The following is a 26144-nucleotide window of genomic DNA, read 5'->3' as shown; positions in this document are numbered from 1 at the left end:
TTTATTTTGTCTATAATAATTGCTAGTTTAGCAAGCTGAAACAAGATACCAGCAGGGATAGAGCTATAGCTGTCCAGCTGCCTACTTGTACACTGGGTGTGAAATATAATACGTTGTGTGTATATAAAGAATTGCGAACACAAGGCTTTGAGCACTATTCTCCCAAGACAGTGTCAGCTAGTCAAGAGGGATGGAATAGTCATCCATAGGACCAGATCCTGCCCTTGGAACAAGTTGTTCGTCTGTCTCTTCCTAGCTTTCTGGGGTTTGTCAGAGCAGATCTTTTTTTGTTTGTTTTAATAATATTTTTTTGAGTTTTTATTGTAAGTTTCCACAGCAGGTTAGGTTCCCATTTGACAGTTTCCACACAGATTGTTCAGTGACATTAGTTACATTTATCAAGATGTGTCAGTATTCTCTTTAATTGTGTTCTCTTTATTTCCTTTTAGTACTCCGGTTTCCCTGCCCCCTTATCTTCTCATCTTTGCTTTTGAGTAATTGTTGACCTGTTGGCCTCATACTGATGATTTTTAAGCAGGACGTTGATCCTATGAGTAATATCCTTTATTTTGTGTGCCGTTGTAAAGCTGGTCATTTGCTCAGCTCAGCCAGAGTGACAAAAGGGTACCAACTCCCATCTTGCGTATAAACCATCTCTTGGGTTTTGTGACTCTCTCCCCAGAATCTAAGTGGAGTGGAGGAGGGAGTGACTGTCGTGGGTAGGAAGCTGATATCACGTTCCTTTCCCCTGGATTCTGAAAGGCGCCCTCTCTTCCTCAGTGAGAAAATGTTGAAGTCCTCTCCATCTCTGTCTCTACATACACACTCCCACCCCACCCTCCTACCAGACATCTGAGAATCCCCCTTCCCACAAAACTTTTGTGATCCGGAGTCAGAGCCTCCAAGGGGAAAGGCAAGTAGCTGCTATTCCTCTCAAGGCACAGCTGCAGATGGGGGTTTCAGAGTTGCTGCCAGGTCCTGGATGGTTCCTGCTGCCAGCTCTGCCTAGCTGTGCCTTATCCAGTTTACTCTTTGATTATTATTTTTTTAACTGTTATTTTGAAATAATTTCAGACTTAGAGAAAAGTTAAGAAAAAAATAGCACCAAGAATTCCAATATACTCTTCTCTCCGATTCCCCAAAAATGTTAACATTTCATCACATTTGTTTTATTATTCTTTCTCTCTCATTTGAGAGTGAATTGCAGACATGTTGTGCCTTTACCCCTAAATGCATCAGTGTATGTTTTCTAAAAACATAGATATTCTCACACGTAACCACTGGACAAAGGATCAAAATCAAGGCATTAATATTGATTCGGCTCTATTATCTAATCTGCACACCTTGTTCAAATTTCCAATTTTGCCATTTTCACTTATGTCCTTTATAGAATAAATAAATACATTTCTACAGTCTACAATCACATGTCATGCTTAGTTATTACGTCTCTTGAATCTCCTTTAATCTGGAACAGTCAGTCTTTTTTTTTTTCTTTTTTTTTTCATTGCCTTGATATGTTTGAAGTGTACAGGTTATCTTATTTTGTACAGTATCCCTCAACTTGGGGTTGTCTGATGCTTCCTTATGATTGGATTCAGGTTATTCACTTGGGGCAGGAATACCACAGACATGATGTGTCCGCCTCAGTGCATCTTAACAGGATAACCATGATAGTTTATTTGTTCCATTACTGGGTTAAGGTGGTGCCTGCCAGATCTCTTCACTGTAAATTTTCCATTTTCTTCTTGGTATTCAATAAGTATCTGATGAAAAGATACTTTGGGACTATAAATATCCTACTTCTCATCCAGTTTTCACTTAGTAGTTTTAGCATTCCTTAATGATTCTTGTCTAAAATAATTATGGTGGTTAACAAATGGTGATTTTCTAATTCCATTGTTTCTTCTATTTATTAGCTGGCATTCTACTATAAGGAACTGTTCTCTTCTTACTTGTTCATTCATTTATTCATTTATGGACTCGTGAATTTTTATTTTATTATATGGATTATAATTTGTTGCCACCATTATTTATTTTGATGTTCAAATTGTCCCAGATCTATTCAGTGGGAACTGCTGCGAACTGGTTCCTGTGTCCTTTTGACATGTCCCCATCCTTTGAAATCTTCCTTATTTTCTGGCATAACGTGATGTTCCAGATTCATCTTGTTCTTTTCTCTCATCTGGCCCTGGAATCACCTATTTCTCCCAAGAGCCTTAGTTCCTTAAGTGGAGAGCAATATTTAGAAACCAAGATCTGGACAGTTAGGTGGCTCATTGCTACTGGGGTATCACTGCTTCTAGGCCCTCTCAGAGGACAGAGCTAGGAAAGAATATATATGTGTGTATTTGTGAGTGTTATATAATATACATAAATGCGTATATACACCCATCATGAGTTCGTACTGCATCCTCCCATTTCAGATCAGCAACACCACAGGGTTTTATTCTATCTTTTCCCCTTTCCATATCTGTAACTCCCTTTTCTGTTAGAAAGAAACATAATTCCTATTATCGATAATGTATTTATTTAATGTGGTCAATCCTAGAATACATGTTAAAGTTAACTAAAAAAAATAAACAAACAAGTAAGCAAACATTCAAAAGCTAGAAGATACATAACTGTTTATCTGACCTGTGGATGGTCAAAGACATCCTAAACACCAAAGCAGTGAAAGAAACCAGAAAAGAATATACAGACGGTCTTAACTATCTAAAAATTTAAAACTTTTGTATAGTAAAAAGTATTAGTATTTAAACAAACATAATGGGAAAGATGTTTGCAGCAAATATACTAAGAAAAGGTTTGATATCTATAATATTTAAACAAGAAAGGTCTGATAGCACTAAAATGTAAAGCCTAATAGAAAAACGTGCAGAGGACATGAACACAGAATGTAGAGAGAAGGAAAATCCGTGGCTGCAGAAACACTGCTGACATTTACTGAGTGCCAGCTGCTTTTCTAAAGTCCCACGTGTACTGACTCATGTAACCCTCACAACAAAGATGAGATGTCTGCTTTTCACCCCATTCTACTGAGGCATAGTTTACACAGATAATAAGTGGCTCTGATTTGAACCCAAATACCTTGACTGTTAATCACGATACTCCATGGTCTCTCAAGTACAAATGGCTGATTTAAAGTATGAAAAAAAAAATCTTATCAGTAATTTAAAAGCACAGTTTCAAACAACTGCTAAATTACACTTTTTTGCCTATCAAATTAGCAGACTTCAAAACTTACTCAGATCTAACTAAGTTAACATAAAATGAGAACTGTTATATTGATTCTGGAGAAAGTATAAATTGGTAGACATTTTTTGGAACTTTTGACAGTATGTGTCAGAAGCCTCTAACAGTTCTTTTTTGTTAACAGTTATTTTTAAAAGGAATTTATTCTAAGACAAAGTGAATTAAAATTTATACTTAATTAAAAAAATTTTTTTTTGCATTATTTCTTTTTTAAAAGTGAGTTCTCCCTCCTGGTAATTATAGCAGTATCAACTCATAGTAGAAAGTTAGAAACACATAGATATGATACCAAGAGAAAATAAAATCCTTCACAGTCCTGTTATGCAAGGAGTTAATGTTTTGGTACTTTTGCCCTTCACAGTACCATTTATAATAGGAAAAAAACTGAAATAGCCTTGATAATCAAAAGTAGGAGAGAGCCCTGAGAAAATTACGGTTCATCCATATAATGGAATATTATTAGCCATTAAGAATTATGTTCTGAAGAATTTTAATACGATAGGAAATGCCTGTGATTAATAAGTGGCTTTCAAATTTATGTATACGATGAAACGTGGGAGCAGGAACTCGATGGGACTGCCTTGTTTTTCCAGGTCTCCCAAGTTCTCCACCTTTGACAGGGTGCAGTCTCACCACTTTTCTCTTGCTCTCTATTAGTGGGAGATATTTGAGTTTTCCTTCTCTGACAGGTTTCCACCTTATACAGGTTCTGGCTTTCACAAGTTTTACTGTATATTTTCTCAATTATGTAAAAGTATCTGCACGGAAAGGAAGGAAATACACTTTCAGGTTATCTCTGGAATTAGAATTACCTGCTATTTTTAAAATTTTATACTTCGGCTGTAATTTAAAAGAAAATTATTTTAAGAAGCAAGAGTCAGTGAAGGCTTGACCTAAGGCAGTGGCAGTGAGGAAGCTTGGAAACGAGGGCAGGTATTTCCTCTGTTCTGTGTCACCTGGAACACTGCCTGGCACATGCTGATGCTCAGTAAATAGTGACTGAGTTAATTAGCTAACTAAGGTAACTAACTGAGGTAGTGAGGGCTGCTTGGCCATGTTACATTCTCTGTGGGTTCTGGACATCCCCATGGCAGCTGTCTGTGGAGTCCAGAGCTCGGCAGAGGGGTCTGCGGCAGAGGGAGCAACCCTCGAGTCATGAGCACGTGGTGGTGGTTGAAGCCATAGGTGTGGGTGAGGACATGAGGGCAGAAGGTGTGGGGAAAGAGGGCTGAGGATGGAGTCCTTGGAGTTCCAACACTTAAGGGGCTAATAGAGGAGAGGAGCCCATCAAGGAGATTGAAAATGGTCCAGCGGTAAACCAAAAAAAACCAGAACTCTTGTCGTCGAGTCGATTCCGACTCATAGTGACTCTATAGGACAGAGTAGAGCTGCCCCATAGGGTTCTTCTTTATGGAAGCAGAGTGCCACACCTTTCTCCCTCAGAGCAGCTGGTGGGTTTGAACCACGGACCTTTTGGTAAGCAGCCGAGCACTTAACCACCGCACTGCCAGGGCTCCTTAGTGTTCTTTATTCTAGAACACTTTTTTTGTTTTTGGTCTTTCATGAAGTTGACGTTTTTGAGGAGTACAGGACAGTTGTTTTGCAGAATGTCCCTGAGTTTCGATTTGTCCAGCAGTAGGGAAAAAATATCAGGAGAGACTGGTGTCAGGGAAGCCAAAATAGGTGTTTCAGCAACAACGGTAACAATAACTGTAATCATAGCTGACGTTTCTGAGTGCTTGACACAGAGTCAGGCACTGTCACCTGAATCACACACATTAACTTGCTTAGTCCTCACAAAGACCCGGTGAGGTAGGTTACTGTTATCATCTCTCTTTTGGTGCACAGAGACACTAAAAAACTTGTCTAAGGTCTCCCTCCAGCTGGTGTTAGTGCCCAAAGGAGGTTAAGATAAGGTGTGTCTTGGCCATCTAGTGCTGCTTTAACAAAAATACCATAAGTGGATGGCTTTAACAAAGACAAATTTATTCTCTCACTGTCTAGTAGGCTACAAGTCCAGATTCAGGGTGTCAGCTCCAGGGGGAGGCTTTCTCTGTCAGCTCTGGAGAAGGGTCCTTGTCGTCAGTCTTCCCCTGGACTAGGAGCTTCTCTGCACAGGAAGCTCAGGTCCAAAGGACACACTCTGCTCCCAGCACTGCTTTCTTGGTGGTATGAGGTCCCCAACTCTCTACTTGCTTCCCTTTCCTTTTATCTCTTATAAGATAAAAGGTGGTGCAGGCCACACCCTAGGGAAACTCCCTTTACATTGGATCAGGGATGTGACCTTTGTAAGGGCAGTTACAATCCCACCCTAATCCTCTTTAACATAAAATTACAGTCACAAAGTGGAGGACAACCATATAATACTGGGAATCATGGCCCAGCCAAATGGGTATGTACATTTTTGGGGGGACATAATTCAATCCATGCCAAGGTGTAACATGTATACTTTGGAGGATTGTGGTTTAAGTGAAGGTTTAAAAAGTGGGCACAAAAACCCTGACAGGGAACACAACAGAGAGTCCCTGAAGGAGCAGGAGAAAACTGGGGTGCAAAACTCAAATTCTAGTAAAAAGACCAGACTTAATGGTTTGATTGAGACTGCAGGGACCCTGGAAGACATGGTCCCCAGACTCTCTGTTAGCCCAAAACTAAAACCATTCCCGAGGCCAACTCTTGAGATTGGACTATGGGACATAAAATGATACTCGTGATGAGTATGCTTCTTAGCTCAAGTAGATACATGAGACTAAATGGGCAGCTCCTGGCCAGAGGCGAGATGAGAAGGCAGAGAGCATCAGGAGCTGGTTGAATGGACACAGAAAATCCGGAGTGGAAAGGAGGACTACGCTGTCAAGTACAGGGAGAGCAATTAGGGTCACATGACAAAGTGTGTATAAATTTTTATATGAGAGACTAACTTGAATTGTAAATTTTCACTTAAAGCACAATAATAAAAAAGGTAAAAATAAATGGGCACAAAAAGGTTGACTATCTAGGGCTGTAGGCACAGGAACCTGGCTGTTGTTTTAAGATAGATTCAAGCATTAGCATGTATCAGTAGGAAGAAGAGAGGAGAGTGCTGATAGAGAAAGATTGAGGAGAAAAAAAAGTGCTAGCCAGATGGGGTTTTTATTACAAATTCAGAAAAAGCATTTGATGAAATTCAGCATTCTTTCCTAATTAAAAACAAAAACATGCTAACTAGAATATAAGGATTCAAAATCTTATATTGACTTTTTCTTTTCTTCAGCCTTGGTTTAATCTTAGGTGAGGAGGGATGTGTAACTAAAGGGTAGATGACAGTTGGGTCCAAATATCTACAAACTTCTATCTGTAGCTCTTGGAGACTAGTATACAAATGGCAAATTTATCAGTCAAGTAAATTATCAGAATTATAGATTCAAGCATTTAAAGAATTAATATCTGCTTCTTTATAGCATAATCATAATGCTACAACTGCTACAAAGGGTTCCACCTTTGGCTTTCTTTATTCAGTAATAAAATATTGTGCAGCGTCTCAGGGTTGTCCTTTATGGACCAGGACTGTAACTATAGACAGTAGGAGTGATTGAATGAATTATGTGCTCACTTCAGGAAATCCCCTTTGCTGACATTTTCTGTGATCTCATATGTTGAGGGTTTCAGCCTTGGCTTTCATGAGGTCTGTGTTCTATTTAAAAACTGAGTGTGTAGTTAGTGTGTGCTACTCAAAGATGGTTGCAGATGACTCAGTTTTGTGCCTGTGTGTTATGAACTTGGTTCATGTCATAAGTGTGCTTAGAAGTGTCCTTCTACTTGTTCTCTTTTCTTAAAAATGCTACACACATATACATACAGCCTTTAAGAAAAATAGGAAATAGAATAAACTTAAGGAAACATACTTCTGGGTACAATTTAGTACCTTAATTTCTTTCACACTGAGTATTAATTGGTGTAATTTTCCACACCTTCATTCTTTCCCCCTTCTGGTTCCAATGACAGAGATCTCTTGGGAGTTTTCTTGGGTACTTTGACCACCTGACATTCGTAGAGATTACCAGGCTTGTTTACTTTAGCCTCTTTGTAGCTCTTGACTGATTTCTTGAGGAAGCACCACTTAGGAAGAGAAAAGCATCTTCTCCCTGGTTCCCTGATTCCTGCTTCTCTGCCCTTCTGAGTCGATAAAGCAGAATTAGAAAGAAAGTCACACTCTTCATCTCTACCTGGGACCTGGGGGAGTAATATCAGGGGGCTGATCATGAGGAAACACCTACCCTCTTTTTCCATATTTTAGGTGCTTACTGGCTGAAGTGTTGTATTATATGATATCTAAGTACAGGAATACTTTTTATAGTATTTCAGGTTGCCAGCTAGGAACTAACAGTTTTAATAGCTTGCCTTTAATAGACTACTTTGTTTAAAACAGCTTCCACTTAACAAATGTTTTAAAACACAATTCAAGTAAAACTTAAGAGTGCTTTTAAGCAGAGATTTAGAGTGCTTTCATCCCACCTGAAAATAGCTTTTTTAGAATAATTTTTTTATACTGACTGGCCCATCTTCTATAGAAAGTAGGAGTTGGAATTTAGGAACTGGGTTGGTTGAGTTCCAGTAGCCAGGTTTTCCCTGACTGTTGGTATGCTTTAAGGAACCAGGATAGAACAGGAGTCACTAGCTTCTCTCAGAGACTGAGTGAAGTACGTTATCAGGGTAAGCAGATTCTCCTCAGAAGCTGAGTACTGACCCTGACAGGCCCTGGTGAGACATCACCCCTCTCCAGCGAGGTTCTCTGAGCATCTCTGCACTGTTGTGGTCACCTTGAGGCTGTACTGCCCAGTGGGTAACCTGAGAATGGGTACAGGTGGTCAGAGATATTACTCCCCTCAACCGTAGGGCATCCAGAACTCCTGGTCCTTTCACCTCACTCCTAGCAGCCTCATCCTTTTACCCCAGTGAGACATGTGAACTCTGTCATATCCATGATGGGGAAGAGGTCATGAAACACTCACTTAGAGCATAAACTCTTTCTTGGGTAGGCTGTAGGGTGAATTTTTCACTTGCCCCATTTATGAGTCCCACAAGCCAACCATCAAAACTGTGTTTTGAAGAACCATGACAGTGTCTCTTACGGACAAGGTATGTGACTGAAACACTGATTCCCTGGAGGAGTTACACAAATTGAATGAATAATGTGGGGTTTAGTATTGACTTTACCCAAATAATTTGGTCTTTGTCCTTGGTTCCTAAGAAATAATCTCTAAAACCTTGGACTTTCCCCAATGATTGAAGTATCTTTAATGAGGACTCCAGACCACACCTAAGGTTTTATGACTCATGTTGGGTGAGGGCTGACTGTGCCAGAAAGGCTCACTGCATGATATCAACATCATCATGTCGACCAACCTCAGGGGAGAGGGGTTAGAGTTTGAATTATGTAATGAGACCCCAAAAAGGTTCTGAGCACAGAAGCTCTAGGGGCTTCCTGGTTGATGAAAGACATCAGTGCACATGGGAGGGAAGCACATCCCGTTTTGGGATATGGAAGCTCTGTGTTGGGAACCCTCTCAGACCTCACCCTATGCGCCTCTTCATTTGTGTCCTTTTTGCTATAATAAAACTCTCATTGCAAGTATAGCACTTTCTGTGAGTTCTGTGAGTCGTTCTAGCAAATTATCAAACTCAATGGAGTAGTGAGAGCCAGCAGGTCAGAATTTAGGAGGCCCTAGGGACCCGTATGCTTACAGGTGGCCTCCTGAACAGATAGATGAGACCCCTAAATTTGTAGCTAGCAAGTCAAGTCAGAAGTGAGGGTGTCATAGGGACCCCCAAGTTTATGGCTTGTATCTAATGTCACAGGCAGACTTTGTGCCCTTTAACTTGAGATGTGACCTAGTGCTGGTGGATAGGGCCAGAGGAAAAAGTACTGTATAGGCGATTGTTGTCAGAATGGAACAGAATTGATACTGAATTGAATTGATCCTTACAGTTCAGTGTCAGAAAAGTGAGATTTTGAGTTTTCCACTCAGTGAGCTGTGAAGTTGACAGGTGATATTTACTCACGTAATTTTTATTTAATAGTTTCCCTTTCTCAGTGGCATTAACCATAAAAAAAAAGTTTTAGGCTGAACAAGTACAAAGTCATTTAGAAAGTTGAGTATGTCTTTTATATATTTATTGTTTGTTACCCATCTCCTTTGCTGGAAGTACAAGGGCAGGGACTTCATTGGCTGACATGTTCTCTGCCGCAGTCTCAGCTCCTGGAAGAGCCTGGTTGGAAGAGCCTGATACTTAGTTGGTCCTTATTATTTGTTGAATGAATGTTGAGTGAATTACCAGGGGAAGAACTTTTTTAACGTGCTTTCTCTTCTCACAAGTGGTTCTTAGAATTTTATTTTAATGCCTATTAGAATGGGATCAATCAGCTGTGGTTTACTTACTTTAGATATGCCCTGCCTTCCTTTTAGGACTGGTATTTTATTCTCGATACTCCCTCCCGCCATTGGGTTCTTCTGCAAGATTGCAGCCTCTATCTTAAAATCATTTATGTTGCCTCTGAAAGAAAATTGTCATTATCTACTGTAAACCTTGGGCAGAGAAAGGAGAAATGTGACCTAATTCAGTTGGTTGAAGAGACACTTATCTTTTCCTCACTTTTCTCATATCAGATAATTCATTCCTTGATACATTTATTTTGGAAGGGAAATTCCAACTCTAGTTATAAGAACCTGTTAAGAAAGCTTCTTCTCCCTTTGCTTTGCTTTTCCAGCAGTTATGCTTTGTGGCTGAGTGCATCAAGGCAATCATTAAAGAATAATAAGTTAAGCTTTTGAAAGGGTGCTCAAGTCCTTCATAGCCTTTTCTAGTATAAGGAACCCCTCCCCCTCTACACTTCACCATGACACCTGTTGGAAGACAGGACCAGTAGCTCCACCCTGAGGCTTTTTGTGGGTTTTAGGAGATGTGTTTTGACCTGTGTAATCATGTATAATGATGACATATATTGTAATAGGATTCTAGTCTGTAATATAATAAGGTAAATGGCTATTTTTCCTTATTTTCTCATTATAGTATGTTGCACTAAAAGCCTTTGCCATTACTGTTTTCTTACACTGGGCTGAAATACAATATATTTTAATATGCTAAAGATAACATCAAGGTTGAAAATTGAGCTCTCAGTGATTTATTCAGAGGTTGACTGTTAATGCATTGAAATGAGTTGCATGAGGCGGTATAGCTAACGATCTATTTATGTATCTTTTTTTTTTAAACTAAGCTTGTCGTAAATGAGAGCAAGTAAACAGCTCTTATAGAATAGTTTGTATTCATTGCTTCAATGAAAACATTGTAAATATGAAACATACAGTTCGCAGTCTCTCTCATTTTTCTGGAAGCTGCCGTTCTGCCTTAACATAGCTCAGGATTTTTTTAACTTTTGGTATTCAAGTAGATTTTTTACAAATCTTTTAGCTGTTTGGATTTCTGACATAGGCCTGACATTTGCAGTGGGTCATTTTGAAACCCCAAAGGAGGATTTCATTCAGGTCATTAGTATCAGAATTTCCCAATCTTTAGCAATAAATGGAACCTTAGCAATGTCACTTCATCGTGAGGCCAGGGGTTTGTTCACTGCTGAGCTCGAAGCCGTGAGCACAGTGCCTAGCACATAGTGGGTTCGTAATAAAGGTTTGTTGTCGGAGTGAATAAATAAATGACTGCCCATGTCTACATGCCCTTCACTGTGTTGATGACAAAACCTAGTAGATTCACCCAGCTGGCTAATGGCAGAATTGGTGCTCCATCTCAGATCTCCTCTCCGCCTTTGGTTTTTTTCTCTTATTTATCTCTCTGTCCCTTCCTTCAGCAAACATGTTTTACATGGACTGTGCCAGGGTGTCCTAGGTGATGCAGAGGTAAGGATGAATGACCCGGTTCTTACCTGTAGAGTCATGGAGGAGTCAGACACATAGCGGACCCGTCCAGCCATCCAGTACCGGGTGTGCGAGGTATGCGTGAAGCTCTGGCAGTGCAAAGGAGGAAACGCCCCCCAGCTCTTTTCCATTTTCCCAATTAAGATATACATAAGGGAAGCATTTGTCCATTGTTAAAACAAGATCAAGAAAGATTTTGTTCCGGTTGGTTGAAATTAGTGCCATACCTGGTTTTGGTTTCAAGGGAACTGTTTCCTTGAACACATTTTCCAGCTTGTAGTAGAGACATAATGTTTGAAGTAGAACATTTTAAGATACAAGTTTGCTAAGCCCCCTTCATGATGGTATTTCTAAACAATGGGTTTATAATTTCAGCTGGTCGTGAGGTTATTTTTTTTTTAAACATCAATTCAGTGTGTTTTAGTTAAAGTAAAAGATTTTCTGCAACTTGTTTAGAATTCTGTGAGGGAAATACCAGTTAGGAATTGTTTTTTTTCTGCCCCATAGATTTGTGGTTAACATATTCTGCTGCAATATTCGTGCTACATTTTCATGCTTACCGATATAAAACCTCTGTTTTGTAATTATTTATATTGAATCCTGCTTTGAATTACTATTATAGAGGAACTATTTTTTTCCGCAAAATTGTTTTAAATTAACGTTTATAGTGCTTAAAAATAGTTGAGTGGATTAAAAGCAATTTATTTATGCATGTAACCATTTGTTCACATTGTAAAAAATATGTAGTGCCATTACATAGCAGAAGGTATTGAAAAAATGTTGCTGAAATCTTGAGAAAATAAACAAGTGGACCTCACTTTATACCATAGATTTGCATATATCATTTTCTTGGGACAAATTGAATTACATTTTAAATGAAGTAAAAGAGTTCTTTCTGTTTAAAAAGAAAGTGTTCCTTCTTGTCATAGCAAAGACTATTAGGGTCATGCCAAAAGAACCCAGGAATCGGCTTGAAGAGGCTCCCACCAGACAATAAATATAATAGTAAGGGTAACAACTGCAAGTGATTGAAACACATCCAGTGTTTAAATTTGCAAGTTCATAATGATATTAAGAAATAACCTAATTTAGAGGCAGTTAGGGCACTAGTTCATTATCTTGAAAACTGGTAAGTAAAGAATTTATCCTGCCTTTCCTATATGAACTATACCACTAGGTAGCCAAATAGTAAATTCAGGGAAGCATCTTTTTATAAAAGTATCCCAGCTAATAAATGAAAATAAAATGATAAAATATCACCATTTTGCAATCCCCCCAATGAATTAATGGCTCTAGACACTAAACATCAACAGCTGCAAACAGCACATAAAGAGAGACAACCAGAAATTATGTGCCTCCTGATGAAGGAACATACCGCCACCTTTAGCCTTGCCAAAGGAATCAAACCCACCCAAGTCTGATAGAGCCTCAGGACCCAGCTGCCTTTTTTCAGGAAATACAGAGGAACATGTTGAACTGCATTACGAGTATGCAACCAGAAAATTCCAGACTGTGGAAACTCTGCAGGTCAAATGGTCCTGGTTCCCCAACAGATAAATAGTAAGGAAAAGAAAGAGATAGGTTAAAAGAGACTTAAAAGATATCAATTTTTTTTTTTTTAATGGGCAAGACTATACTATATAGTACATGGGGATGTTTTGTTAATGTATAATGAATGAAACAGAAGGGATTACTATAAAAGTCAGGATAGTGGTTACTTGTTTGGGGGAGAAGAGAGTGATTGGGATGGGACAGGTGGAGGGTTTTCTAGGGTAGCTGGCAAATTTCTGTTTCTTCATTCTGAGTGATGTTTACAAGGGCAGTTGCCTTATAATCATTAAGGTATGTGTATAGTTTTCTGTATCTGTATTTTACTTTTTTTTTTCTTTTTTTTTTTTTTTGAGGAGGGGCTTTAGCTTTTGTTTTTTTTAAAGAAAGTGACCCTCTTAAAATGGGAACATTACACCCTATGGTATCTTAGACCACCCTATGTCTTAGAGCTTGAGTTTTTGTAACTGCTGAAACTGAAAAAGTTTTTGATTTATTGGCAGCATTGTATTCTTGATGTTTCACAAGAGAGCAGATGCCATTTTTCACCTTCATTGCTTCAATACTAAATTGTGAGCACACAGGTATTTGGTGTATTGGCCTCAACTCCATGTCAGCTAAGTAAGCAAAACAATGTGAAGGAGATGTGGTGAAAGTTACTAGAATTTATGTCCTCTCAAGTATTGAGTCTAGTCTGTTAGAGAGCAGCTTTCCTGTAAAGTTTGCCTCCATTCTTAAACCTAAAACCTCAGACCACCAGGTGCCCCCATGTGCACCAGAGTAGGACTGTGCTCCGTACGGCTTTCAGTGGCTGATTTCTCAGAGTAGATCATCAGGTGTTTCTTCCATGGCACCTCTGGGTAGACTCGAACCTCCAGCTTTTGGGTTCGAAGCCAGACACATTAACTGTTTGCACCACACAGGAACTCCATTCTTAAACCTAGAGAGACACAATTAGAGGCCTGTGTGTTAACAGGATGGTGATGAAATGGAGGGTTCAGACAAAAAATAGCCGTACAGCAGAGGGGTAGACTGAGGAGAACACATACAACGGAGAAGCCGAAGAGATAAAGGAAGAGACACTACAGCACTGGAGCTTTGTTGTTCTTTTTTTGTTTTTCCTGTTCTTTCTTTTTTTAAGATCCACATCGCAGGAAAGCAATACTGGCAGACCTTGCAAGTCTGTATAGGAAATTGCCCTTCCTTCCTCCTAGAATGTTGGGTGCTAAGCAGTTCTAAAATTTGGGGCAGATCTTCAAGTCCTAGAAACAGTGCTTACAGAAGAAAAAAGATGTTAAAAGTCAGATTTTAAGAAAGGGGAAAAGGGCTAGAATGCCTTAAAATATGCTGAAACTAGGATCTGCTGTTTATTTATTGCAAAAACAGGCTTCCTTCTTCTTAAGGAGATGGTTTTCTGTTCTTAGATTTGAAGTCCTGCCCTGTGGTTTGCCCAGTGTTGGAGCTTTCTCCCGTGAATTTCAGGAAGTTAATGAGACTTTTTCCTACCAACGCAGAGGACGGCGGCTGAGGACTCTGACAGCCTCCTACCGCTGCAGCTCTTCCATTGCATTCAGTTGAAAACTTGGCAGGCCATAATTAATGTTTTTAGAGCGGAAATAAAATGAGTGAAGCTTGTGAATTTGTTTTAGACATTGTTTATTTTATCAAATAATTTGGATAAATCTTACTTGAATAGGAAGAGAAGTCACCAGGTTTCACTAATAATCTGGAGCTTTTCAGGGGATTACTTTGAAATACTTCCCGACCACCTTTCCCTAGGTTAAGCGTAAACTTTCTTCGACCTCATCACACATAATTAAATAGCTGTTGAAGGGTTAAAACTAACTAAAAAGCGATTTATCTCTTTCTCTATTCTCCTGCAAAATTATACAGGAAGTTTGTTTCAGTTCTCAAGCAGGGTAATCACAAGAGACAGTTACATAATTTACAGTTTCAATCTACTCGTCCATAATCACACACTTCCACCTAGTTGTATATATCCCCATATGAGTATCTGCGTGTACTTTGATTTGTAAATGATGATTGCAGTGTGATTGATTGCTTGCAATGTAGCATTTTGAATTGATCTTTTTTAAAATGAACTTTAACTGTTAACTTGTCTACTTCAGTTCCTGGTATTTACATAGTTTGTGGTTCTTGCATTCAGCAGTTGCATACTAGTTAAATTAAATTCTTAGAGCTTTTTTCGTCCTTAAATTTGGAAAATGGAATGTCTGTATACAGCCTGTGAGCCCTGGTGGCACAGTGGTTAAGCGCTCAGCTGCTAACCAAAAGCTTGGCAGTTCGAATCCACCAGCCGCTCCTTGGAAACCCTATTGGGCAGTTCTACTCTGTCCTACAGGGCTGCTATGAGTCAGAATCGACTCAGCTATGAGTTTGGTTCTGGTTTTACATACAACCTAAGTAGAAAAGTGCCCGTCACATAGTAGGCATTCAAGAACTGTTGAACACACTGCTAAACTGTTCCAGTCCTTCGAAAATTTAATGGAAATTCTTTAATTAACAATGACCATGCAGAATAAAAACTCATGGAAATAATATTTGTATATTGTGGCTAGAGCTGTGCTAATATTAATATATTGTTACTAAAGTCTCAGCTCTAGCTACTGCTAGTATTAGGGAACCAATCTAAACAGTGGACAGAATGGTGGCTCATTCAGAGGGCTTAGAGAAAATCTCACCTACTAACTCAAGGGGGGCGTATTGATGTATTGAGTACCTCTAGTGATGATATTGCAGACGTTTTTGTTCTTCCAATACCTAACATCTAACCCTAGCCGACTTGGAGTTTAAGATTAGGGCTAGATGCCTACCCAACACCAAATCCACTGGCAAACCAGCCGTCACCTAATTAAATACCCTGCCCACCCCAGCTCCCACCACCAGCATGCATGTGTGTTGCTTGTTTGTCAAAATGCCTCATCAGTAACCCTGTGGGCACAACCATTTATTGCCCGAGGCTTTCTACCTCAAATCCTGTTTGAAAGCATTTGGGAGATAAATAAGAACTAATAGAAAAGAAAACTTTTCTTCTCTGTAGACAGATGGAGTAGAACTGTTTGTCTAGATAACCTGAGGACAACTAGAGATGTTTCTCTACCTTATAGTTCAACATTAGTTGATCAGTCAGATTGGGTGATTAGAAAGTTATCTCAAAGGCTGACAGATTCGTTTTTAAAGAGTATTTTGCTTGAAAGAGGCCCTGGTGGCGCAGTGGTTAACCAAAAGATCAACAGTTGCAATCCACCAGCCGCTCCTTGGAAACCCTATGGGGCGGTTCTACTCTGTCCTATAGGGTCACTGTGAGCTGGAATTGACTCAACAGCAACAAGTTTGGTTTTGGTTTGGTTTGTTTGAAAACAAAATTTTTAGAGATTTGTATTTCCACTCTTTTCTCTTCAGTCTTACGTATTTGTGTTTGCTGTGTGAAAACTCATCACTGAGAATTGGAATTACAATATACTTTGTCCTGTTTTAGACATTACAGCTGATACACATACACATATATAGTATTTTAGTGAGTTTGTGGAAGAACAATGGAAAGGCAAGTTGGTCTTCCAACTGTCCTGTCTCCCAAAGCCTGGTTCTGAAATCAGTGGCGGTGTCACACTAATGTAAGTGCCCCTCTCCCCCATTGATCTGCGGGGTAGCATTAGACCAGATGACCGGATACTTAGAATGAACTCGCTCAGCTGCCCCTACAGAACCTCCGACCTATAAAAATGGACAAAAGAAATCCCAGCTTTTGCTTTTAGTAGTTTAAGGAAAAAATTAAATTGCAATTTTTTAGCAGCAGGAGAATGGTTTTTTTTTTTGTTGTTGTTGTTGTTTTTTGCATATATAAGCAAAAAACTTACATGCACTTATATATTTATGTGTACTTCAGTATAAGTTTTTTGCATGGGGCAGATACGTTATATGAAGTATATAAGTACATAGTGCAGAGTTTAAAATCTTACACCTTTTCGATATAAATCTTTATCAGGATATTATAACTTAGATATGAAAATTTTATCTAGGTTTTAACTCGGATAGCAAGCCCAAAGGGCAGATTAAGATGCTTTTTGCACTTGTAAACTGCAGAATTATTCTCTGAAATAGTTTTTCAGATTGAATCTCTATTGTGGACTTTTGCCTATTCAGAATACTTTTAAAATGCTGAATTACTTCATCTTAAATTTTTTTTTAAAATAAATTTGTTTTTCCTAACACTTTCCAGAGTTTAAAAGTGATTTGAACTCTGGAAAATCAAAGAAGGTCAAAGAGGAAGGCGTTACTCTTGTATGTCTTTCTGACTTCTGTTACGGGGAAGGCATGACCCTGGTACCTTACCATTACCAAACCAGAAATACTCCTCTGAATGACTAATCAGAGCTCTGTTTAGATTTGTGATAGGGAATGGGCTTCCTGAAGAATTTGGTTACTTGCCAAATATATTTAAGTAAAAATATTTTTTAAATTCTTGCCTACCCCAAATTTTAGTTCAGGAATACATGATACTGATAAAAGTATATAACATTTCTCTTTCCTTGATTGTCTTATGCAGATTTGTTCACTTTTTAAATCCATCCTTGGTCAGGGGTACCTCATTTTCCTAGCAAGAAAACTGAAATAGTGAATCTATTCCCACAGTTCTTCATCTTAGAAAGAAAAATTAGATTCTAATACACCAGGCCAGGACCTTTCTTAAGGTGACAGACCATACACAAACAGATATTCCTTAGTTGAATGTTTAAAAAAACAAAATCTCTGTGAAGTGTATCACAGAGCTTTCTTTACTGTGTGACCATACTCTTTCCTAGCTTCAACTCTAGATGTCTCTGGTTCCCCTAAGATATACCTTCTCCTTGAGTCTCTCATTAGGTACCACAGCTACTGCCAAAGCCTTTCAGGGTGGCAGAAATGGAGAAGTGGGATTGATGTAACCCTTTTAATATTCTGGCCGAATATAGTCCCCAAGACCCTTTCCTTAATATAACCCATAATAAATACATCTGAGACTAGTAGTTTTTAAAAGCCCCTAAGTGATTGTTATGTACAGTCAGGAATGAACTGTTAGACTAAAGGATAGAAAAAGGAGAAATAAACAGACATTCTCACTGAATTAGATTATTGGTTATGCAAATACCATTGACTCATCTTCAGCCTGTGGCTGTCTCACAGGGGTCTGTCTCTGGCCCTCAGGCTGCTCCATGTAGCAGGTGCTGTCCTGGCCACTCCCCAGCTCAGGAGCACATTCAGACTGTTCAGCCTCCTTAACCCAAGGGTGCCTCAGAGGGAGGGAAAGCCCCTTTCCTGCCTGCCTGATGCCCCATTTATGAGTTCATTTTCTGTCTAAGCACCTACCTTTTCCCTGCAAGACTGATACACAGAACGACCACCTCCTTCAAGGGGGTCCACGGTTAACCACAGAACTGTGGAACCCATCCAGTAAATCCCGCATGATCTGTGGACTTGTACCCATGGCATCGGGGAGGTCATGCCCCTACTGTACACTTTGCACAGGGGAGCTGAAGGACACATTCCTCTCCTGAGTGGACTTGGGGAGACGTTCAATAAGAAATAGCAGTGGCCGCCCCCATATAAGTGAGGAAGCGCTCAGGACTAGAGAAGTCTACTGAGGAACTTGTAGGATCTTTGAGGAGAGAGATGTAAGAGATAGATGGGCTTGGAGAAACAGACCAGTACGTGATCCCAGGCAGCTGGCTTTCCTTCCCCAAAGACCCACTGTCTCCATTCTCTGGGTTTCACTGACTCAGGACATTTCTTCAGGTATACACTTCAGTCTTCTAGAACGTTTGGGTCTTTGTTTCGTCTGTCCTGGGACCGTCTCTGGTTTCTGCTGAAGCTGTGAACCCAACCAACCCACTGCCGTTGAGTCGATTCCGACTCATAGGGACCCTGTAGCGTTTCCAAGGCTGTAAATCTCCAAGGAAGCAGACCACCACATCTCCCGAAGAGCCACAGAGCCACTGGTTGTTTTGAACCACCAACCTTTTAGGTTGGCAATCAAGCACTTTAACCACTGCGCCACCAAGGCTCCTTTAAGCCATGAAGTGGTCATTGTTTTTGTGGTTTGATGGGCTTGCTGTTTCCTGAGGGTAGTCCTGAAATTAAGGACTTAGGGGCCAAAGGGAACTTGGGGGGCACAGAACTGTGCTTGCTGGGAGCTTTGAGTGGCAAGCTTCTTGAGACCATTCTTGAGGCAAAATGTGGTTTTTTTTATGTCTTCCTTTATTTAAATTTATATCTGGGTAGTTAACTCTGTGTGTGTGTGTGCACGCACACGTGTGTGCACAAGACGTACACACACACACACACACACACACACACACACACACACACAGATGGGTGGGGGAAGAGCTTCTGTTTGAGGCAGTGGGATGGTTTTTAGGTGCCTTGGGCAAAAGTGGGGGAAAAAAAGGTAACTCTTCTCAATCTGACTCTAGAGCAGTCTGTTTCCTTCCTTCTGTCCAAATTTTCTTTCTATCCTTCTACATAAGGATGTTTAGTCACCCAGATGATCACTTGAGATTTCATTCATTATGTTGAATAATGATAGCTAACGCTTACATAGGGTTACTGTAATATGCCAGCACTGTTCTACATGCTTTGTATTAACTCAATTCTTACGACAACCGTAAGAGAGAGGTATGGTTATTTATCCCTATTTTATGGATGAGGGATCTGAAGCACAGAGAGGTTAAATAAATTGCCCAAGTTCTCACAGCTGGTGCATGGTGGAGCCAGGGTTCCATTCCAGGCAGTCTGGCTCCAGAGCCCCTGCTCTTAACCACCCTCTGTGCAGGGCCTTTCATGGTCTCTCATATGTATTTGATAAATGCCATACTGTTTTAAAATACTTGTGGCCTTGTTGCCCAACTTTTAAAAATTCTTCTCATCTTTTATTTAATGTGCATGGTCTGAAAGTGTGGTCCAGGGACTCCTGAGGATCCCTGGGACACTTGCAGGGAATCTACAAGGTCAAAACTATTTTCAAAATAACAACTAAGATATTATTTGCCCTTTTCACTCTCATTCTCTTATGAGTATACACTGGAGTTTTCCAGAGGTTTCATGACCTGTGATGTCTCAACAGGTTGAATACCAAGGCAGATGTGAGAATCTAGCTGTGTCCTCGTAAGCCAGACATTAAAGAGATTTGCAAAAAATGCAAAACAGTGCCACTCTTCTCACTATTCTTTTTGTATTTTAGAAAATGTAGTTCTATTTCCATTTAAATATTATGTTAGTACATGAGTTTTTGTTATTTTTTAAAATGACTGAAATATTTTTCAAATTTCTCAGTAAAATCAATAGATATGATCCTTCTAAACAAAAGCTCTTCAGGGTCTTAAATAATTTTTTTTAAATGTTAAGGGTCCTGAGAACAGGAAGGTTTTAGAACCACTGATTTAACATGCAGCCTCTTGTTATTCAAGTTTGTTCACGGTGTAGGAACGTTTTACAAATGCAGAATCTCAGGCCCGACCCCAGATCAAGTGAATCAGAATCCATGTTGCAACAAGAGGTGACTTGTTTGCAATAATGAAGGTTGAGAAGTAAAGGCATAGAAGATATGGTTAAGGTCACCTGACAACACAATGTCCTTTAGTTCCGTTTCGGTTTGGAGGGGCTCTGGAAATGTAGCCAACCCTGTCCCCAGTTCTCTACCGCCAAGGAGTTGGGTTAGCTCACTGTCTGTTCAGTGGCTCTGCCTGATGCACAGGACGATTTTTACATCCTCATCATAGCCAGCAGCTCCATAGCAGCGTTTATATGGTCCTCAAACTTGAGAGTGCGTCAGAGTCACCTGTGGCTAGGCCCCTTCTCTGAAGTTTCTGATTCAATAGTAGAATCTGGATTTCTAACCGGCTCCAGGTGATGCTGATGCTGCTGGTCTGGGGACCACACTTTGAGAACTACTGGTCTGGGGACCACACTTTGAGAACTACTGGTCTGGGAAGTAGACTGGGATCTTGAGAAGTCACGCGATATTTACTTAAGTTGTTATATAATTATTTCTGCTTGGCAAAGTACAGGGTCAGCAAAAAAGAGGGAGACCCTTAATCAGATAGATTAACACAGTGGCTGCAACAATGGGCTCAAACAGCAAAATTGTGAGGATGGCGCAGGACCAGGCAGCATTTTGTTCTATTATACGTAAGGTCGCTGTGAGTCAGCATCAACGGCCCGAAACAACAACATAATTACTGCAGGCCCATAGGACTGTAGGAGTTCTTGTTGTTATTAGTTGCCATCAAGTCAGTTCCGACTCATGGCAACCCCACGTGTACAGAGTAGAACTGCTCCACAGGGTTTTCAAGGCTGTCAGCTTTTGGAAACAGATCACCAGGCCTGTCTTCCAAGGAGCCTTTGGGTGGGTTCGAACCACCAACCTTCCAGCTAGTAGTCAAGCACTTAACTGCTTGTGCCATTCAGGGGCTCCTAGGACTATAGGAGAGACTCCTTGAATTTCCACATTCTCAAAACTAATCTCTTAAAATATAAACTATCTGAAAAATTCAAACTTTTCAGTTTTGCTAGGGAGGCATCTTTATCTTAATAAATGGAAAGCAATAAGGTGTCAGGCAGGTCACAGGTCATTTAGAACACTTCTCTCTTGAAAGAGTGTGCAAGCTAAGGCTCAGCTTCTTTCTGCACTAATCGCAAAATCACCACAAATGTTAAACGAGCAGACATAAATAGCCTGCCAGATTCATTTATCACTATTTAGACTGATAACATGCCATTCCTCCACTTGGTCATAATGCTGCCTAACCCCAGTAACAGATGAGCATGAGTGTAGACCAGTGCATCTCCGTCCCCAATCACGAGATACATAGTCGGCAGATTTCCTCCGTTTGAGAGCTGCCGTAAATCCCTTTCCTGGTGTCAGTTCCCAGGCCTGCAAACCCAGTGCTGTCTACTGTTACGGGCCTTTCAGCTGGGTTTGCTGAGTTCAACAGGTGTCTGATGAAAGGTGTGTAATCCTCGAAGATTATCTTCCCCTAAGAGCAGCCAGTGACTCCAAGCCCACATAATCCAGACAGATGGGAGTTGGGTCCAGCCTGCCAATGTTTACACTTTTGTGTCTGAGGAAATGCGTATGGTTTGGTTCAGGTGGTAGAAGATGGAGGTGTTTAAGGGTGAGGGGTGGCTGCCTTTGTGGGAGTATATGCTTAGCCATGTCCGCACCCTTGAGGAATATTATGCCACTTCTGGTTCAGTCTACAATCTTGAAATGTTAATAGTTTAAAAGGAAAGAATGTTTTGTGTTAAACAGAATTACCCTTGCAATTATTATGTTGGGAGTTAAATTAATTTTGGAATTTGGGTCTGCAAAAACAAATCTTGACCTTGTCTAGATAATTCTTGCCTTCTCCTAATGGATCTATTTACATGAAGGCAACTCTACCACTTTTTCTCTGCCTCCCCCCACGCCCCAGGGATTTTACCATTTCAAACATAGGGAATCAGGACTAGTTAACATGAGAATTGTTTTCTTACTAACTACTGGTAGGTCAGCCTTAATGAAGATAGGGTAAATTTGGGTCCCATGCAGTACAGTTTGGAAATGCTTGCATTTTATAGGCAATACATTGTTCTTACTTTTCCTTTAAGCAAACATCTTTATAACCTTTTGAATTCAGCGTGTGGCCCATACACTGAAACTCAGACCTTCCACTGGGTAAGTAGTTCCAAGGAAGCCAGGTTTCACTAGTATCAAGATATTAGACGTGGATGAGAGTTTTGTGGGCCAGTCAGCTTTCAGTTACACGCCTCTCGGTCAGGAGGTCAGCACTGTTCAGCAGCACCTCTGGCTCCACGATTTGAGGGGAGTAGTTTGCACCAGCAGTTAATTATACTGCAGCTACTGGGATCTGTCCTCCAGACGTCACTTTGTTTTTGGTCTAGAACAGCCAGGTTTCTCCAGGGGTAGTGCAGGTTTTCTGATTGAAAGTGTCCTGAGTTAAGGAGAAGTGTTAGAGCACCGTGGGACTCTATTCACCAGGGGTGTATTGTACTTGTTTCAGATGCTTCAGGATAATACACCGGCTTCCAAGATAAGTGCTTTTTATTTCCCTGCATCTTAGATCAATTATTTGGAATCTTTTTGGTAAGTTAATTTAAGAGCTGTAACTTAAACCACATCTGTCTAATTAATTACCCAGTAAGTAAAATGTCCTTACCAAAAATTATCCTGCAGTGGGCTATAGAGCAGTCATGACTTGAGAGCCTAGCAGAGCTAGAGAGAAAAAGGTGGCGAGAAATGAGTGAAAGCATTCCATGCTGTGAAGGTCAGAGTGGTGACGCGCCCCCAGCCACAGCTTTTTTGAGGGCAGGTGCCTGCTGCAGGTAAAATTTAAATAATGAATTGCATCTACCTAGTGCACAGCTGGAGTAGACGTGACACACATTTTTCTTCTGAGCTCTACATTTTAACATATTGTGAGTGATTTCACTTAACTGGCTCTGAATCAGAAGTTTACCCTTGGTCGTTTGGATTGTTCAAATGGATCCCATCAAAAATGTCACCTCGAGGAGGAGACTTTGTGGCCAGAAAAACAGCTCTTGGCCTAAGTGTAAGTTCCTTGCTGGTGTCATCAGGCAGGTAGGAGAAGAGATTAACAGCAGGCAGTGTGATGACACCTCTGGACAGTGGTGTTTTGGGGTCTGGGATGTTGGTACTCATCATCCCTGAAAACCTGCTTGGTGTATTCTGGTTGGAGTTGTGGTTTGCAGCTTTTCTCCCCGGCACCTAGGAAAGTATTGCTTCCTGGCGGGTGTTGGCAGCCTTCACCGTGCCTTCACCAGCACAGTCGGGGGGTGTTTGCTCTGAGGGGCAATGGGCTCAGTGTGCCCACACTCTTCAGGGCTTGTCATCCTGCTGCTGCCTCCCCTTGCCCCTCAGGTCCAGGACTCTTGCGTGGCAGTGTCAGTCACAGACTGCAGTCTGTCGAAGAGAGCCCCCCAGGATGGCGTGGTAAGAGTGGGAGGTGCTGGAAGGTGGTGCGAGTGCTCTCCACAGACCCCTCGAGTGCCTGACTCGTTTAGGCTCAGGCCCTGAGACGGTGTATCTGTATTACCTCTGTGTGCAGACACAAACAGCTGTGTAAAATATGCTTTTTCAGGATTCTGGCTGCTGCCCCGTAGCCCAGAGTAGGAATTGTGGGAAAGGAAGACAGAACAAAGAAATCTGTGTGCCTCCTGGGTTAGGTAGCCCATCACGGTGGGGAACATAAAGTAGGGCGGGCACACACCACCTTCTGAACACTTGGGTTGTACAGAAATCCTTCTGTTAGGCTGAGAAGGGGCTTCCTGTCCCCATCTGTGGGGTTCAGATAAGAACCAGTGGGGGCCTGGGGAATTTCACAGTCACTGCGGGGTGCTTTTAATTAAGGGATCTCATGGACAAAAGGGGATAGTTCCGTATCCACGGTTCTATGGTTCTCTCCCCCCAGGAGTGCAGAGCTGGGACCTCTAGCCGACTGAGTAAATTTCTCAGCACGTGCTGAGCACTTAGGAGGCAAATGACGGGTGCGCCAATTACCTGTGTTCCGAGGTTGGGGCACCCTTCATACTCTGGCAGCAGAGAGCTCTTCTCCATGTTGACAGGGCACGATGTGGGCTGGTTTCAGCACGGTGGCCGTCGCTGTTGGTGTTCCTGACACGCTGCTAGCAAAAGCCTGTGTGTGCAGCCAAATGACATGTCAACAGCGGTTTGACTGTCAAATTTTGTGGTGCTTGTTTGCATTCAGTCAAATACTGAGTGCTTAAACATGAGTTAAAGAGACAAATAAGTCAAAAGACTTCAGCAAAACCTTAAAGTTGAATTTATGCCTCTTCTTTATAATGACATTCAGATTAAAACCCTTAAAATGCAAAACGCTGTGGTTCTCCTACCCCTCTGTGGTTCAGGTTGGATTTCTTATTCTATGTTTCTGCGTTATTTGCAGTGATTTTGAGAGGCACGAAAGTGCTTGGGAGGCGTTTGATTTCTCTTTGTAACAAAAAATCCAAAATTGAGAAAATTCTTGAGAATGCAGCCATTTTGGAAATGTAGATAAAGAAGAAAAATGCTGAAGATTTGGGTGGTTTACGGAGCAGCATGGTTTTGTAATTGCTGCCACCTACTGTATGTGGTTGATGTTTGTTTAAATTTAAGAAGTTCACGAAGGTGAGGCTGTTGAAATAGATAATTAGTGCAAGGGTAGACATCATTAGTTTATAGCATTTCTTCTCTACTCCATAAGTGGCTCTTAATTACCGAGACAGCCGCCAGCTTTCATTCATTACCTTCAAGTGGATTTGAAGTTTTTCTTATTTTAAACTTCCTCTGTCAAGGAACCTTCACAGTAATGCCGTAGAAAGCACGTTCAAAAGCTTAGCATGCTCAGGGACTTTCTGAATACACGTGAAACAGTGTGTTTTAAGGGCGTTTTTTTTTTTTGTTTTGTTTTGTTTTTTTTGGTTTGGTTTGTCTTTCGTTTATAAAATGTAGGAGCAGCGTTCTGGGGTTGGATTATAAATTAATTTCCATGAAAGAGGTGAAAATAGAGCTAGTGGAGCTGCTATGAGATGCAGCAGTTGACTTAGAAAATATTCTTTTATTTGAAACAAAGCTTCACATCAGCCCGCTCCTTAAATGTAACAAGCAATATAGAATCTGAGTCAACAGAAACCCTTCTTTTTTTTATTAAGACCCAGCTGTCAAAGGGTTATAGGTCTTTCCTGTGGAAAACAACTTGCCCATTAATGTTTGGGGTGGTCCCTCAACAGGATTTCTGAGTAAGTAAGTGCCTGACATTCAGTTTTTCAAAGAATCTAAAGCTGGTGGTAGACTTGGATGTTGAGACTTTCCAGAAGCAATGTCTCCAACCTTAGCTTTTAGTCTCTTTTAAATATGCTATGATGTACTTTTGGAATGCTGCTGCTGGCTGCATGAATTCACATATAGTGCCAGTATAAAAGATTTAGAGGCAGAAACTTCATGGAGATCAAATCGCTATAACCAGGAAGAGACTACATACCTAAAATTAATGCACTTCCCTGATACAATGTTTTTACCTTGTTGCTACTTATATTCTAGTGGCCCCTGTTCCAAGTTCTCGAGACACCACAGTGAGGTGGACCATTGCTTTTTTTCTGCCTTAGGCTATTTGCTTTCTAGAAGGGAAGGCCAAGCAGGCTCTCCTGAAAAGCCGCTCTCTGATCTGGGCCGTCTCTCCTACCTGGCCTATTGGAAGAGTGTCATCTTAGAATATCTCTACCACCACCATGAGAGGCACATCAGCATCAAGGCCATCAGCAGGGCCACCGGCATGTGCCCACACGACATCGCCACCACTCTGCAGCACCTCCACATGATTGACAAGCGAGATGGCAGGTGAGTCTTGGGGCCTGGGTGAC

The 26144-nt window shown here is 40.8% G+C and overlaps 1 protein-coding gene across 7 annotated transcripts in view; it reads left to right on the top strand.

Moving 5' to 3' along the window:
- The window catches only part of KAT6B (lysine acetyltransferase 6B), a 230889-nt gene that overhangs the window by 194004 nt on the left and 10741 nt on the right, over nucleotides 1-26144 (top strand). For all 7 annotated transcript variants that reach the window (XM_004383205.2, XM_004383206.2, XM_004383207.2 and 4 more), the window contains exon 14: nucleotides 25890-26121. In XM_004383205.2, the coding sequence (XP_004383262.1) occupies nucleotides 25890-26121 (232 nt within the window). The remainder of the gene's footprint in view (nucleotides 1-25889; nucleotides 26122-26144) is intronic.

This window comes from Trichechus manatus, unplaced genomic scaffold, assembly GCF_000243295.1.
Source record: "Trichechus manatus latirostris isolate Lorelei unplaced genomic scaffold, TriManLat1.0 scaffold00106, whole genome shotgun sequence".
In the NCBI taxonomy this organism is placed as follows: domain Eukaryota; kingdom Metazoa; phylum Chordata; class Mammalia; order Sirenia; family Trichechidae; genus Trichechus; species Trichechus manatus.
The sequence above is the reverse complement of the archived record's forward strand: the minus strand, read 5'-3'. Positions and strand labels throughout refer to the sequence as shown.